Source organism: Pteropus alecto, unplaced genomic scaffold (genome assembly GCF_000325575.1).
Source record: "Pteropus alecto unplaced genomic scaffold, ASM32557v1 scaffold21, whole genome shotgun sequence".
Classification (NCBI taxonomy): domain Eukaryota; kingdom Metazoa; phylum Chordata; class Mammalia; order Chiroptera; family Pteropodidae; genus Pteropus; species Pteropus alecto.
Genome location: NW_006436282.1, coordinates 10194527 through 10210137, shown reverse-complemented (window position 1 = coordinate 10210137; position 15611 = coordinate 10194527). Strand labels below are relative to the sequence as shown.

The following is a 15611-nucleotide window of genomic DNA, read 5'->3' as shown; positions in this document are numbered from 1 at the left end:
GCAGATTGAGACTAAAGGTATAAAAGAGTCCAGAAAATATGTAGGATTGAGAAAAATAGCAACTCTAAAAAAGTTCATGTACCTTTTTTTGGTCCCCTCTCATTCATTGTCCATCAGATGTAGCAATGGTTAACTGATTTGTGCTGATAAACTATAATATCATTAGTGAAATGTAGCCATGTTCATGTTTTCTGTACAACTAGAGAGTCACAAGTACTTCTTTTAGGTAGAAAAGGAGAAATAATTCCTTTTTGTCCATGAAGAACTTAATCAAATTAAGAATAGAAAACTGCACAATGAAAATGAGGTACTTGAGCCTTTGGGAAAACATTATTTTGCCAAATGACTTTACTGAATGTTCTTGCCAAAAGAGACACTTCATTAATTGTGCTGAGAAGAAACTATTACTCTTATCAGGACCGTCTTGAGGATATTAAAAATGTGTGTGTGTACGTGTGTGTGTGTGTGTGTGTGCGTGTGCGTGTGTGTACGTGTACTTTTTTACTGTAGGTACCTTTATCGTTCTTTTGTTTCTAATAAGCTACTTTAGTTTCCACAATGCTAAAAAAGGGCAGACAAGTTTCTGAAAAACACAAACTCAACAGTGCCAAGCTTACATGACTATGAGATAGGAAAATTTTTGACACGTAGTAGGCATTTAAAATATATTTGTACATTTATTAATGTTGATGCACTTTTATTGTTGATAATAATGATTCTCTATAGTCTGTGCAGCTTACATACTTCCTTACAAATGCTCTAGAAATAAAGATAAAAAAATTTCTATCTATTGATCAATTTGCATTTATTTATATAAACCATTACCTTTCTTATGACTTTGTAGTATCAAATTCACACTTCTAATTAGTAGTAGTAGTAATGCACAAATTATTTTACTCCACTAAATCTTCTATTGTGAAACCCTAAAAACTCTTCACTGAAACCGGAGAAAGCCCCACAACTTCAAGTACCAATTCATAATAAAATTACTGTCATAAAGGAAAAGTTCCCTTATAATTTCTCCTTTAATTATTAAATGGCTTTGAATATGTTGGACTTGATTATACAGGTTTCTTTTTCTTTCTGAATATTCTAAATAAAATTTTGGTGTTCAAATTTTCTATATTTACTCTTAGATTTATTCACCCTGGATAAGGAGTTTTTATAGTTTAAATTATATCTTAATAATTGCATATTACAAATAATAGTGTTAAGATCATTGCACCGTCATGTTCACAAATATTTTTTACAGTTTTTGAGATACTAATAAAGGAAAATATAGTATATATGGTATTCAATACCTTACAGAGTCCCAAAGTAATTATAACATTATTTAATTTGTGATATGCCCTTAAAATGCCTAGTAATACCCAGGAAATATACAGTGGTATTGAGCATTTGCTGCACTCCACTAGAATGATTGCCGTATAAAAATGAGACTTTTCAACTGCTCTCTTTAATACTTTATCCCCAAGCCTAGACCTGGTTTTATATGACTAATGTTAAAGGTCCTTGATATTTATTCGGTTTTATGTTTATAAAGGTGCATGCTATTTGTATAGCTATTGGAAAAATACAGATGAGCAAAAAGAAAAGTCATTCATAATTTACATCCCTATAAGAAAACGCTGGTAAAATCTGGTAAATATGTATATGCGTATGTGTATGTTTATGCAGGCAAACACTCATGGACACATGCTTCTCACAAACCTGTATCATAATGGATGGCCCAAGAAATGGTCTGAATGGAAGATGAACATTGAGAGCCCTCAGACGTGGCTAGGATTTGTAATTTCCTTCCAAAGGTTTATGAAATAATCAATGCATGCACTCTTAAGGGTCTTGAAAACCAGACTCATAACACAAAAGGTCATTTATGGAGAAGCAGAAGATAGATTCCTCTGATTTATTTTTCTCTCCCTAGCCCCACAAATTATCCTTAAAGCATGAAATCCCAGTTCAGACTGCCTTTTGAATTGTGGCTATACTGCTAGTCTTTGTCTCTGGCAGAACGTAAGATGGAGATAAGTGCATCTATCTTACTGGGTATTGTGGGGCTCGAAAGCATGATGTATTAGGTGCTTGTGCTTAACGAATTCCAGCTATTACCATTATTCATTAAACAGGTAATTTTCCAGAGTTTTAGTTTGCAGATATAGGATAATGGTCAAATTAAATGTGTCCCCCACCCCCGTAAAATGTCATACATTTTAAAAGAGTACAGAAAATTTAAGGAGTACTATTGGGATTTCTTTATAATGTGACAAAAATAGAAATTTTGGTATTATGTCCTCATCTAACATGTGGTGTTTTTATTCTCATACTTAGATATATTCAAGGAACTGAGAGTAATTCAATCAGCTTTCAATTCTCTACCTACAGACAGCATGTTGCCTGCATTGTCCTCTATAGCCCACTGTAACTTTTTCGGCTGTATTGAAATATAATAGACAAATAGTTGCTCACATTTATGTCATATAATTCAATGAGTTTTTTTCAATTATAGTTGGCATACAATAATATATTAGTTTCAGTTGTACAGCATAGTGATTAGAGATCTATGTAACTCACAAAGTGATCACCCCACTAAATCTAGTACCCTATATATTTATTACAACATCGTTGACTATTTTCCTTATGCTACACTTTATGTCTCCATGACTATTTCGTAACTATCCATTTGTACAATCCCTTTGCCCTTTTTCACCATCACTCCCAACCCCACTCCTATCTAGTAGCCCTCAAAATATTCTCTGAGAGTTTCTTTTTTTGTTATTGTTGTTTATTTTGTTCTTTAGATTCCACTTGTATGTGAAATCGTGTAATATTTGTATTTCTCTAGCTGACTAACTCCATTCATGGCAATACCCTCTAGGTCCATCAAGGCAATATATTTTTTCCATCCCCTTCCTTTTAGTCTGTGTGTGTGTTTTAATCTGAATTGAGTCTCCTGTAGGCAACATATGGAGGGGTCTTGTTTTCTTATCCATTCAGCTACCTTATCTTTTTGTTGGAGCACCTAATTATTTTCCATTTGAGGTACTTGTTGATAGGAATGTAGTTATTACCATTTTTGTTCATGTTTTTGATACATGTTTTTTCTTCTTAAAGAAGTCCCTCCAACATTTCCTGTAATACTGGCTCAGTGTTGATAAATTCCCTTAGCTTATTTCTATCTGGGAAGTTCTTAATTTGTCCTTTGACTCTAAATGATAGCTTTGATGAATAAAGTATTCTTGGTTGTAGATTCTGGGTTTTCCTCACTTTGAATATTTTATGCCAAGCCCTTCTCTGTCCTGCAAAGTTTCTTTTGAGAAATCAGCTGCCAGTCTTATGGGTGCTCCCTTGTAGGTAACAAACTGCTTTTCTCTTGCTGCTTTTAAGATCTCCTCTTTGTATTTAACCTTTGGCATTTCAATTATGTTGTATCTTGGTGTGGGCTTCTTTGGGTTCCTCTTTCTTAGGACTCTGAGCTTCCTTGGGTTATAGGTCTATTTCCTTTACCAGATGAGGGAAGTTTTCTGTCATTATTTCTTCAAATAGCTCTTCGATGTCTTTTTTTCCTTCAGGTACCCCTATGACACTGATATTTTTACATTTAATAGTGTCCCATAGGCTCCTTAAGTTACTATTATAGTCTTGGCTTCTTTTTTCTTTACAGTCTTATTGAATGTCCTTGGCTTTCCCATCCTCTATGTCGGCAGTTCGATCTTTTTTTTTTTTTTTTCTTTAAATTTTTTTTTAGGCGAGGCAACCCTTGACCTCACAGATTGCAAGGACCTTGTCAGTTTACAATCCCTTATTTTTTATGCCTACAGCACCTGTTCTTCCTAGGTGGTCTCCCATCCAAGTACTAACCAGGCCTGACCCTGCTTAGCTCCCGAGATCAGATGGGATTGGGCTTGTTCAAGGTAGCATGGCCATAGACATGACCCTCTTCTTTATCCACTCTGTTTATTCCAACTAATAGACTCTTCATCTCAGATAATATGTTCTTCATTTCTGACTGGTTCCCTTTTATAATTTCCATTTCCAGTTTTGTGTTTTTTAATCTCTTTGTTAAAGTTCTCACTAAATTCATCTACACTTCCTGAAAGTTCATTGAGCATCTTTAAAATCAGCATTTTGAACTCTGCTTCTGTTAAATTGCTTGACTCCATTATTCCTGGATCTCTGTTCTGTTCTCTCATGATTTCTGTTTCTTTGTCTTCGCATTTTGGCTGCCTTTCCATGTCTGTTTCTGTGTACTAAGTAAAGCTTCTAAGTTTTCTGGTCTTATTAGAATGGCTTTGTGTAGTAGTTGTTCAGTGGCACAGTCCTGAGAAGGTTCAGCCACAGACCAAGTTTAGCAGCTGGCTTGGAGTTGGTGCTCAAAGCACTCCAAGAAAGTCTGCTTGGGGACACAGCCCCTTTGAAAGGCATCTGCCCTTGCCACCTGCCACTGACTGCCACTGCCATACCCTTTGTCCCACTCAGTCACTCTCATGGGGCAGCCTCGGGTCTCTGCCCCCTCCTACCTTCTACTGTTGCAGGTAGATTTCTTTCTCTAGTTGTAGGGCTTCTGGTCATTTAGATCCCCGGTGACTCTGCTTGCTGTTTGCTCCACGTTTCCTTCACAGCTTTGGTGTGGTTGCCAGGGGAGATTAACAAAGCCTACGCCATTTTGTCAGTCCTAATTTAAATTTAAAATAGTTAACAATTCAACAAAACAAATTAGTTTTTCATTCACGCCAGCCTCCTTTCACATGCTCAAGAGTCATGTGTGGTTAATACTACTATATTGAACAGTATATATACGCACACATATATGTACTGTTCAATATAGTGTGTGTGTGTATACACACACACACACACACACACACACATATTTCTATTAGTGCGGAATACTCTATTGAAAAGGTCTGGTATGGACAGGTCTTGTTTTAACTGCTTTTGCAAAGAACCTAAGGTTTGGAATTAGATGATTTGTTTTTAGCTCTTGACTTCCTGGATAGTTACGTGACCATCAGCAGTTTACTTTACTCTGGCTTTTCACTCTCTTGTCTCTAAAATAGATTTGTAGGGTCAAATAAGACCACTGTATTTAAGTGTTGGCACACAGCCAGAAATGTTATTATTATTGCCCCTTCACAGTGGTGGCTCTAGAACATCACCCCTAAAGACCTGCATTTCAAATCCTGTTCTTTATGATTGCTTATTTGGGGTTTTTGCCAGTGTTCAAACAAGAAACTCAAAGTATGTTGTTAGAGGGACTTTGCTGACCTTTATCTCACGGCAGTAACTGTATCCCACTGCCTGTTCTGACTTTATGAAGAATCGTAGTCTCTTTTACATTACTTGTTGATTTGCAACCCAGGCCATCCTATTTTGTTGTCAGTCTGTATAAACGTTAAAAAAAAATAATGATAGCACTATCCTAAGACAAACATAGTTGGAAGGGTAACTTTAACAATTATGAAATGTATAATAATACTAAACAACTGTTTTACTCTTGGTTGTCTATGCTACTCATTGTGACTGTTAATATGGATGTGGGAAGTAGAATTATATTATGTGACAAATCGCTTCATAAACCTGATAAATTTGTGCAAATTGAACTAGTATTAAAAAAAATGGGAAAGCCAAATTGCCAGAGTGCTTTATTGCCTTAGAAGTTTAGAAATGTAATTCATGTTATTAGTTTTGAATATTTCATTTTAATAATGAAGGGAAACTGGAGATAACGGTACTGTTTTCATTATCTGAAATGCAAGTATTTGAAAATAAAACTGGAGCAGAGGCAGTAATTGAACATGTACCCCAGACTTATTTGCTAATAATTGAACCTTGTGACTGGAATTAAAAGTATCTATAAGAGCAAAACTTTTTAGGTTATTGTTTCCAGAAATGGAGGAAAATGAAAATCATGTGCTTGAAGAATATTATGACAGCATATAATAATAGTAGGCAATGTTCAATTTGACTAATGCTAACTATTTTTGTAGTTAAAACTTTGAAGAGAATATTTATATATAAATGTATATATAAATATATATTTCAGTGTATATACATATGCTAAAATCATAAAAACAGAAAATTGCTCTCAAAGTACAAGATAATTTTTCCTAATAAAACTAATACATTCTAAATATAATGTTTATTTTTCACCTTACTACATTATTATACACTGTAATATAGATGTATACATGTATAGATGTGAGTACGTGGACATAAATAATGTGTTTGTGCACTTTTGTGAGGAACTATTTAAGGAAGCATAAACTAACACAGAGAGAGTCTGCAAACTGGGTGTCAATCAATAGCGTGAGCTGCAGAGCTAAGTACTGGCCATTTGTGGGCAAAGAAACACCTTTTGTTTTGCTTAAATTCTTGTTCAGCTCTTACTTTAAAGAGCGTTTCACTAATGTTTGGATGCATTAAAATGGCCTTTGTTAATGGGAAGTAGAATTCTGAGCCTCTTCATTGGAGGCTATTGCTGCTAAAGAGAATTATTTAGTAGTCCATTTACCTTCTTCCTGAGGGGCTATAGTCAAGAACCTAGGCTTGCAAATTCTTGTTTTCTATTTACATTGTTCCCTGTGTATTCTGGACAATCATTAGCATAATCTGCCTAAAAGGAAAAGAACTTGATTTCAGGGCAATGAACTGTCCTCCAGCCAGATTTAGGAAATGGAAAAAATTACCAATGGTAGAGTAGGATACCAATTTGTAGACAGATTGAGGCTCAAGGTCTGTTTTCAGAAAGTTAAATGAAAAGAAGAAGAAACATTTCACCAAAAAAGAGAAAGTGGGCTGATCTTGGGGAGGGAATGGAGCAGGAACAGAACTGTTGAGTATTTTCATTAATTTAACACCCAAGATTTAGTAAAGTCCAGCTCTATGGTTTTTCTTGTTATAATACAGTAATTGTGAAAAAGGTCTTTGACATTGCATCTTTTTCTTTAATACACCCTACAATTCATTGCAAAAAGTGTATGTTTTGCCTCTCAAATTTGGCTGTAATCGAAGTTGACAAAGAGTTAAATAGTTCTTCAATGTGTGTTGTCATATATCCCCATAATTTTTCTTTTGGTAAACTTTAAATATTTTTTAAATATAGAATTATGACACAAATATATAATACAGAATTTAGTTCACAACATGTCATGAACAGCAAATGAGAAATATTTACTCATTTTGTCAAACAAAACAAATTTTAGTACAGTACTGTTTCTTCAAAAAGACTGAGGCTAAATATAAATTACATGTATATGCTCATGTTCAATATCTATCTATATATATATATATTATGTACAGGAAAGGCAAACAGAAAATCATGTGGTCTTCACATTCTTCAACTGTTTATATTCAGTATTATGAAAGATGATAATGTAAGACCCTACATCTTAGTTTTATAAGTATAAACAAATGATCATAAAGTGTTCTAAATAAGTGAAAATGTATAATACATTTAACATTCTTTCAAATGAATGTCACACCGTATTCTTTTCATACTTTCTTTTTTTGTTCTCAGTTTCGTATAAAAGATTTAAATCGAGCTGATTAAATCATTTTAGTACCATAGGGGGAAGCATAGAAGAGAGGATTAGCTCATCAGGCAGGATGAGTTAGGTCATGGTTTATCCCACCATAATTCAAGTGCTCTGTTCTCCAGGGCTGGAAGCTATGGTCACGTCAAGGGTCAGCACGAAGATGTCTTTTATCATAAGTTGGAACTGCTCATTCCTACAGATGGCTAAGCTTTATTTGGTCAGTTAGAATTAGTCAGGTTTTTTTTTAAGCCCAGGGTAGTCTTCAATTCTCTGCTTGTAAAAATAACTATATTAGTTAATATTAGTCGGTGACATTCTATTGAGAAGAAAAATAATTTTATATATATATATTCAATAACTATAAACAGAAAAAGAATTAATGTGATGCATAGAGGTGTTTTTGAAATAAGTAATAATTTGGTAAAGAAGACGAAGGGAGTATATTAAGCAGTATTTTTCAGACTGTGTGTAGGGACGCATTAGTGAATAATGAATTCAGTTTAGCGGGTCTTTGACAATTTTAAGAATGAAACGAAACAGAAGAGAATAGGTTGACAGAATATACTGAAGCAGTTATGAAACCTAATGTGTGTGTGTGTGTGTGTGTGTGTGTGAAAGGATCATGCTGGATTAAGGTATTAATTTTTTTTCTATGTTTTCTTGCTATTGGCCTTGAACTGACAATAGTCTATAAACCATTAGTGTAGAATAAAGAAGATGGACTTGCTAACTATGAAACTCATAGAAATTAATCACTAAAGCCTATTTCTCATCTGTAAAATGGGAGTATACAGTTTACCTCACAAGTTAATGTGAGAATTATGTTAAATGATACACGTTAAAGCCCATGGCATGGTTCCTCCCACATATTAGCCATTCAATAAACGGTAAATTTTATTACTTGTAGCATTGTAAATGATAAACTAATTTATGACTTTTGTAATGCATTAAATTATATGCTGGCTGTCTTGAGATAGTTGGGGGAGATGACAGATATTCAGCCACAGTTATACATCAAAGAAAATAGAATAGAGCAAGAGTTGTGATCAGGCAGAGGTACACTAAGGAATGATGGGCATGTAGGACTGTATTTGGTTGGGATTCCAGTAACTCCTGGTTAATCGGGAACACAGTAGCCATTCAGTTTATTAGCTATCTCACTCAAACACCTCTTATGTTGTCAAATGTACCTCAAAGGATATTTGGGGTTTACCTTCAGGTCTTTTCACATACATAAATCTGGTTTCAGAGGCTTCTCTGTAAGAGGGAACTAGTCATCTAGTGCGAACACATTTCAGTTTGATTGTCATCGACCAGATAATCTGCAATCATCAACTGTTGTAAACAGGTATTAAAGTTCTCTACCCTTGTCTTGGAATAGGTAGAGTGAATGGATTTCAGAAATTAAAATGCAGCCATGTATTTTTACCTCTCTAATTAAATATCTGTCACGTTATCCAGATTTTTGTTTATGTTGCCTTTCTCTCTTACTCATGGGCAAATTCCTTGATGGCGAAAAAGATGTCTCGTTCATGGTGTTGGCAGATATTTGACACAAATACATGTTTTTATGAATAAACGATTCCTGATTATCAACATATGCATCATTTTATGACAGACTCACATTGCTTCTTCAGCTTTTTTATGGTCAATTTTATGTATCTTCCCAGTTGATTTATAGCTGTCACGCCTAAAGCAGAGAAAGGTGGAATTGAAAGGGATTCCTGGGGCATTCAGATCTGTCTACCAACTCACTCTGGACAATAGGATCCAGACTCTGACACTCTCCAGTGTGTGGACAGAGCAGTCCTTGTGTCCCTAAGTCCCCCTAAATTCTCCATTGTTTACAACAGTAGGAGAGTATGTTTGACGCTGCCAAACTGGTGATCCAGAGACTTTGCTTATCCCATGCCTAGAAGTATATAGCTCTTTACATGGTCTATGCTTTACTGTCTATTTCTTTCTTTTCACTGGTGTTGTTTATTTGTTTGAGAGTGCTTTGGATATTTTTAAGAAGATAAAACCAATTCTTTTTCAGGTCTGAGAATGAATAAAGGTGCCATCACCCCTCCCCGTACTTCTCCTTCAAATACTTCTTCCCCAGAAGTGATCCATCTGAAGGACATTGTCTGTTACCTGTCTCTCCTTGAAAGAGGAAGACCTGAGGATAAACTTGAATGTATGTATTTCTTCATTTAGTTTAGTTATTACAATTGGGGGGAGGGAAAGGGACCAAATATTGATAAACTTAAAATTGCATCTAGTATGGTTATCTAGGTTTTTTAAAATAAAGTGACCTTGATTAATAATAATAATAAATTCCTCCAGTTGAGAATGAAATAGTGGAAGGATATTTAAAAATCTATCAATTTTAGGTTATTTATTAAATTCCATTTATTATTGAGCCTTTCTAGAGCATGTTTCTCTGTCAAATGACCCTTTTTAATGTTGTTCAGATTGGCAATAAAATGATTTAAAAAGTATCCTTTATGTTGTTTTGAAAAAGAGAAAAAAAGTAACATTTATTTCTATACGAAGAGGTCTCCCCATTAGGCAGCAAGAGAGTTCACTGTGCACATGCAGTCTCAGCCAATCTCCCCTGGAAATCTTTCTTGAAAATTTCAGCCCTAACACTTACTTTGCTAGGAACAAATAATTTCTCAAATGCCAAATATGAGAATTTCATTTATAGAAGTTGACTCTGGATATTACCAATAATTAGACAGTAGCTCTGTTTGTTTCTTCTACAATGTAGCAGATATTTCAGATAGAGAATTTCTATGAAGTTGAAAAGAAATAATTGCTGTCTTTAATAAAATATAGTGGCTGAGCTCTCTCTGGTGGCAAACTGCACTCATTGCAATGCAAGAAAATATTTTTCAAACATTTACTCTAAGCCTGATTATTTATTTAGTAATTTATTCTGTCTCTAAAGCCCTTGCTAAATGTAGAGCTGGTGGTTTGTTCAATAATGTGATTAACTTGATTATATCGGATGTTATTAAAGTGAATTAAAAATTCTTGCTACTGAAATGATAGTGAAAATAATGAATCCTAAATTTGACATTTCTAAAGCAAATATAGAACATTGTAAAGTCTCAGAATCATGATTAGGAAGTATGTTTAATTAAATTTAATAGCAACTTGTTGATAATATTTCTCTTACTAATAAAGGATTATTATAATATGAGTGAGTCACACCTGCTTATGAATGGGCTATATTAACATTATTCTTTAAATAAATATTTGTTATTCCTAAATGTTGAATATTTGCATTTCAAGATTTATTTGTATTCCTAAGAACCTACAGAAATCTCTCTCATTCCAAAATAAATATTGATGTTCAGTGAATTTCTGTTGAAGTGACAGCCAGAAAGAAAGTTTGCTCAGGTGTTATCAGGATGATATTTGCGATGAATTTAAAAATAGAAAGGCAAATATATATTTCCAGATCTGAGACTGAATAAAGTTACCAGCACACCTTCCAGCATGGTCTCTGTGTTGCAGTTTAATTATTTTTAGGTCAACTATAAGTATTTTGTTTTTAAGGCAGAATTCCTAAGAGGCGTGCTTTTAGTTTCTCAATTTGAGTTTATGAATCAACAGTCTTTGTCCACATTGCAGGCAGAATGGTGACCCACAGTTCATTCAAAACTACTTGATGAATGAAGTCAAACCTGACCTTCCACCTTGCTCTCTTCATTGCTATCAACCTTCTTCCCTCTGTTTTTTCTTTGACTTTTTTAGCTTTTTCTCAAGCTTACACCAGATTCAATTTTATTGTTCTTTTTTTCTTAACCATTTCTTTAGATTCTTTTCATAGATAGACGTCATTATTACCATAATTTTTTTCACCAGATTCTTCAAAGTAAATGAACTTCAATTTCAGAAGCACAATTTCTTCAGTTTCTTACATCAATTAAGTCAGAATTCATTCCTCTCACCCACTGTCTTAGCAATGTACAGTACTATTTTTCCCCTTCTGCAATTGCAAATTTACAAATTCTTGACATTCATGTCTTCTTTTACAATTATAAATTAAATTTTTTTAAATAAGATTTTAAGGAAATTTAATCATTGTTCATTTAATATATATGTATTTCCAAAATGGTTATGACTTATTAAATACAAAAAAATAAAAATAATAATTACAATTAACACAAATAGATATGATCTAGTACCTAATATAATTAACTTTTGTAGGTGAATGTTGAATTTTGATATTGATTTCCTAATTGACACTATCTGAGTGACCTGTGTACATTAAAATAAAAATGAAAAATAAAAACTTCATGCCTCAGTTACCCCAACTATAGAATTGGGATGATACTAATGTCGATCTTATATGTTTGCTATGAGGATTAAATGAACCGATATTTGCTCACATAAATTCCTTCACATTTATTAGTTTACATAACTGTTTGTGAAGTGAAATAAAAATAAGTTCAGAAATCTTGTCCCTTAACCACTTTGTTTCCATTCTGAATTTGCCTGCTGCTTATTGGCCTCCCATACCTTCAAATGTAGACTGACCCCGTAATCCATGATGCCCATTATTATTATTCTTTCACACTTAGTTCAAGCCCTCAATTTATTTGCTCATATACTGAGGTGACAGAGGTTTAGTGAAATAAAAATGTAATTCGATGGATTAACCTCACCTGGCCTTCAGTGTTTCTCTGGTCACCAACCTCTTCCAGTTAAAAGTTAATCTAAATGTCCTGCTTCTTCAAACACCTGCCTTTTTAATCGTCGTATATACAAGGTGTGAATTTTTGTAACTTTCTCTCATGTTATCTAAAACTCATCAACTTGCTGACCTATTCTTTCAACTTTCTCTTCTGATTGTGGACGAATAAGTGACCCTTTAATAGTTCCTTATTGAATAATAAACAAATGTAAGCCCTTAGCATGCGAAAACTGACCTGGCTCCACAATTTGACTCCAGCCTACCTGGCCAGTCTTACATTTGGCTTTGAATTGTGTACACATGCACAAACGATGTTTCAGTCACGTGAATCTAGTTTTCAGTCATCAAACAAACCCTGAACTTTCCCAACTTTATGACTTTGCTTATAATGTGCATTTGCTGAGGGCATTCATTCTCAGTGTATATCAGATTTACACTTGAGTCCTAGCTCATATCATGAATCTTCTTGCCATCTTCTAATCAGATCTATTTTGCTTTCCCTCCTTGTACCCTTGTACTGTGTAACTTCCCACCCTGCTCCTGACCGTTTGTATGAGTGAGCACATTTTTGTGTGTGTTTCCACAGACATGCTCAGTAAATAGTTAAATAGAATTGTATTGAAGTTAATGGGTGCTTGAGAAAAGTTAATTTAAGTCATAAAATTATGTGAAATTTATTTATACTGTGACTTTAAAATACATGGTATTCACATTTGGGGTAATGTTTATAAATTATTAATAACTTAACTAGAATAATATTTAAGTTAGCTTACCAGAAATCTATCACTAAAGAGAAATCAATAGGAAAATAACCAGAAAATAGAAAACTGGCCTGCAGATAATGAAGATTAACCTGTATGTTAGTTACTGCTATGTGGAGAATTAATCTCAGAATCACTGAAATTTAACTCTGAAGAGACCTTAAAGGTCATGTGGTCAACCTCTCAATAGTGTCAATGAAAACACTAAAGCCCAGAGAGACTGGTTATTAAGTATACACGAGTTGATCTAGTTGTAACTAAAACATGATTTCTGACCTACTGCATAACTGCTCCTTTTATATTAAAAAAGCTTCCTTTTATTGTTTTTGTTTCTCTTATGAAAAAGGAGAAAATATTACTCTATTACATTAGATTCACAAACTCCAAGCAGCTATTTTTTTTGCCTCTGCCCTGAAAGTTTATTAAGTAAGTCTTGAAATACATTAAATGGAAAAGAAAAAAACAAATTGAAGAAATTCCAGCTTAAATGCCTTTTGAAATTTTTTAATGTTTAATAAATTCTATATTAATATTTTCATATGAATAACATATTTGCAAAGTAGAAAAACACCAGAGTATGTATAATAGGATATTCAAGGAAAAAAAGAGATAAAAATCTTTTAGAAGAGAAAAACTTGTACATATAAAGAATTACCTTTATGTTACATAATGTGCCTTTGCTCTGATCTTTTAACCAAATTCATGTGTGGGCACATAATTGTTTCTATATAAAGTGTAATTGCATGAGCATAAAAATAGGAAAAAAAAGTGGGTTAAACTAGCTTGTAACTTTGTGACAGGTACCCACCTTTAGAAGCTATCATGCTGACAGAATTTTAATATTGGGCCTAAATTATTTTTGCACCTAAAAACCTATACCCTTATTATGTTGGCTTTTAAATTAAGGTCTATTTGCTCAATGATTCTCTTGACCTTGGGGCCTAACTTTACTTTAAAATTCTAAGAAATAGTCTCATTATAATATTTGAAGATAGGTATTAATTTTATCAACTAATTATTCAGATATCATTTTAAAAGGGAAAGAAGCCAAAGAATTTTCATTTTCCATACTGTTAATAATTGCATTTTTTATTATTTAATTCTATTTTTATATAACAAATTAATCCCTAAATCTTACACCATAAATTTTGGTTTTGAAACTCATGCTCTTTATTTATTCTTTAATCTTTTCATTGTTAGTACCTTCTCTTTTGTTCTTTCTGGAACCACTATTTTGGGATGTTAAAACTCCAAGACAGAATTTTGAATGACTGTTCTTTTTTATTTTTCTATTTTCAATTTCTTTTCTCATTTCTTTCCTTCAACACCTAAAATATCTTCTACATCTATGATGACTTTCTCCTCCTCCTGCCCCACTTTTTCTGATACACCTTGCAGAGAATCCAATCTGTTCTCTGCATGATCCTTATATGCTCCTATTCTTATTTTGTTATTTAAAACTTTCCTCTTACTTATAAGTTTTTTAATCCCCTCCTTGCTCCCTACTTTTTTTTTTTTTAATTGCTTGATTTTGGAAGGATTCCTTGGTGGTAGTGGGTAGGTGGGCAGGTAGTTAAGATTTAAGTCTGACTAACTGGATATGAGAAAGGGGACTTTTACTTTTCATATTCAGAGTACAGACTGTCACATAATTACCCTATCCTTGGTATAGTATCCCACCATCAGAATTTCTAAATACCTTGAGGTCAGAATTCCTGTGATTGGACTCCTTGCACAAAGGCCCAGTCTTCTGCTGGGGTAGAGAGCTGGTATACTCTCAGGTACAAAGCATGAAGGGTAGTATTTGAGATCTACCTTCTTTTTGTGAAGATTTATCAATTGGTTTTCCAGCTGATCACCCTTTCTATGCAAATTTTTGCCTTTTGTTTACTACCAGCCTAAGTTTATATTTCTCAGTTTCTAAGTCAGTCACTGTGTGTTGTCCAGCTTCTAAAATGTGGTTGTTCTTTTCTCCTTTTATGTTTTCTTTGTGCTTGTGAATATATGCCTATTTCATCCCTTACTATTACTATTGTGGCACTTCAGTAGAAAACCAAGGTAAATATGTGTGTTCAATATTTTATATTTTGTATGACCCCACTATAATTTTAAATTAGAAAAGTAGACATCTCTGAAAATTAAAATCCTAGAATTCCTCTCATCCAGGACCAAAGAAAATTTTTATCCTTGATTAGACTTGGTAAAACTTAGAGTAAGTGATACATAGTGCTCAGTATATGTATGTTAATTTTATTATTGATATTATCATTGGTTAAACTTAAAGTTCTCCAACTTTATTCCTTGATGAATTAGAAAGAATTCATAGACAGCTATTAACTCCTATTAATGTTTAGAAATTAACTACGTAAAAAAATTAGGGGTTTTCCTTCAGTCAATAGTGAATTGTGTTTTCAGCCCAATTTTCTTACTGAAACAACTAGAAATTTTAGACACAAGATTTTTTTTAATCTGAAAATTTCAGGGAATTATCAAGACTAATTGGATTTGTGGGTCAAATTTCTAGGAGAGAGGAAGTTGGCTTTTGACACTTTTTAAATTATACTTTTTAGAATTACAAATGAGAGCAGCTAAGCAGCTGAGCAGTTTTGGAAGATTGTTCTTGGGGAA

At 33.5% G+C, this 15611-nt stretch overlaps 1 protein-coding gene and 1 pseudogene across 7 annotated transcripts in view; one reads left to right on the top strand and one right to left on the bottom strand.

Annotated features, from left to right (window-relative positions):
* DGKB (diacylglycerol kinase beta) overlaps positions 1 to 15611 on the top strand; it is a 586550-nt gene that overhangs the window by 144068 nt on the left and 426871 nt on the right. For all 7 annotated transcript variants that reach the window (XM_006911958.1, XM_006911956.1, XM_025046894.1 and 4 more), the window contains one exon: positions 9571 to 9711. In XM_006911958.1, the coding sequence (XP_006912020.1) occupies positions 9571 to 9711 (141 nt within the window). The remainder of the gene's footprint in view (positions 1 to 9570; positions 9712 to 15611) is intronic.
* On the bottom strand, positions 3810 to 3928 carry LOC112479994 (annotated as a pseudogene).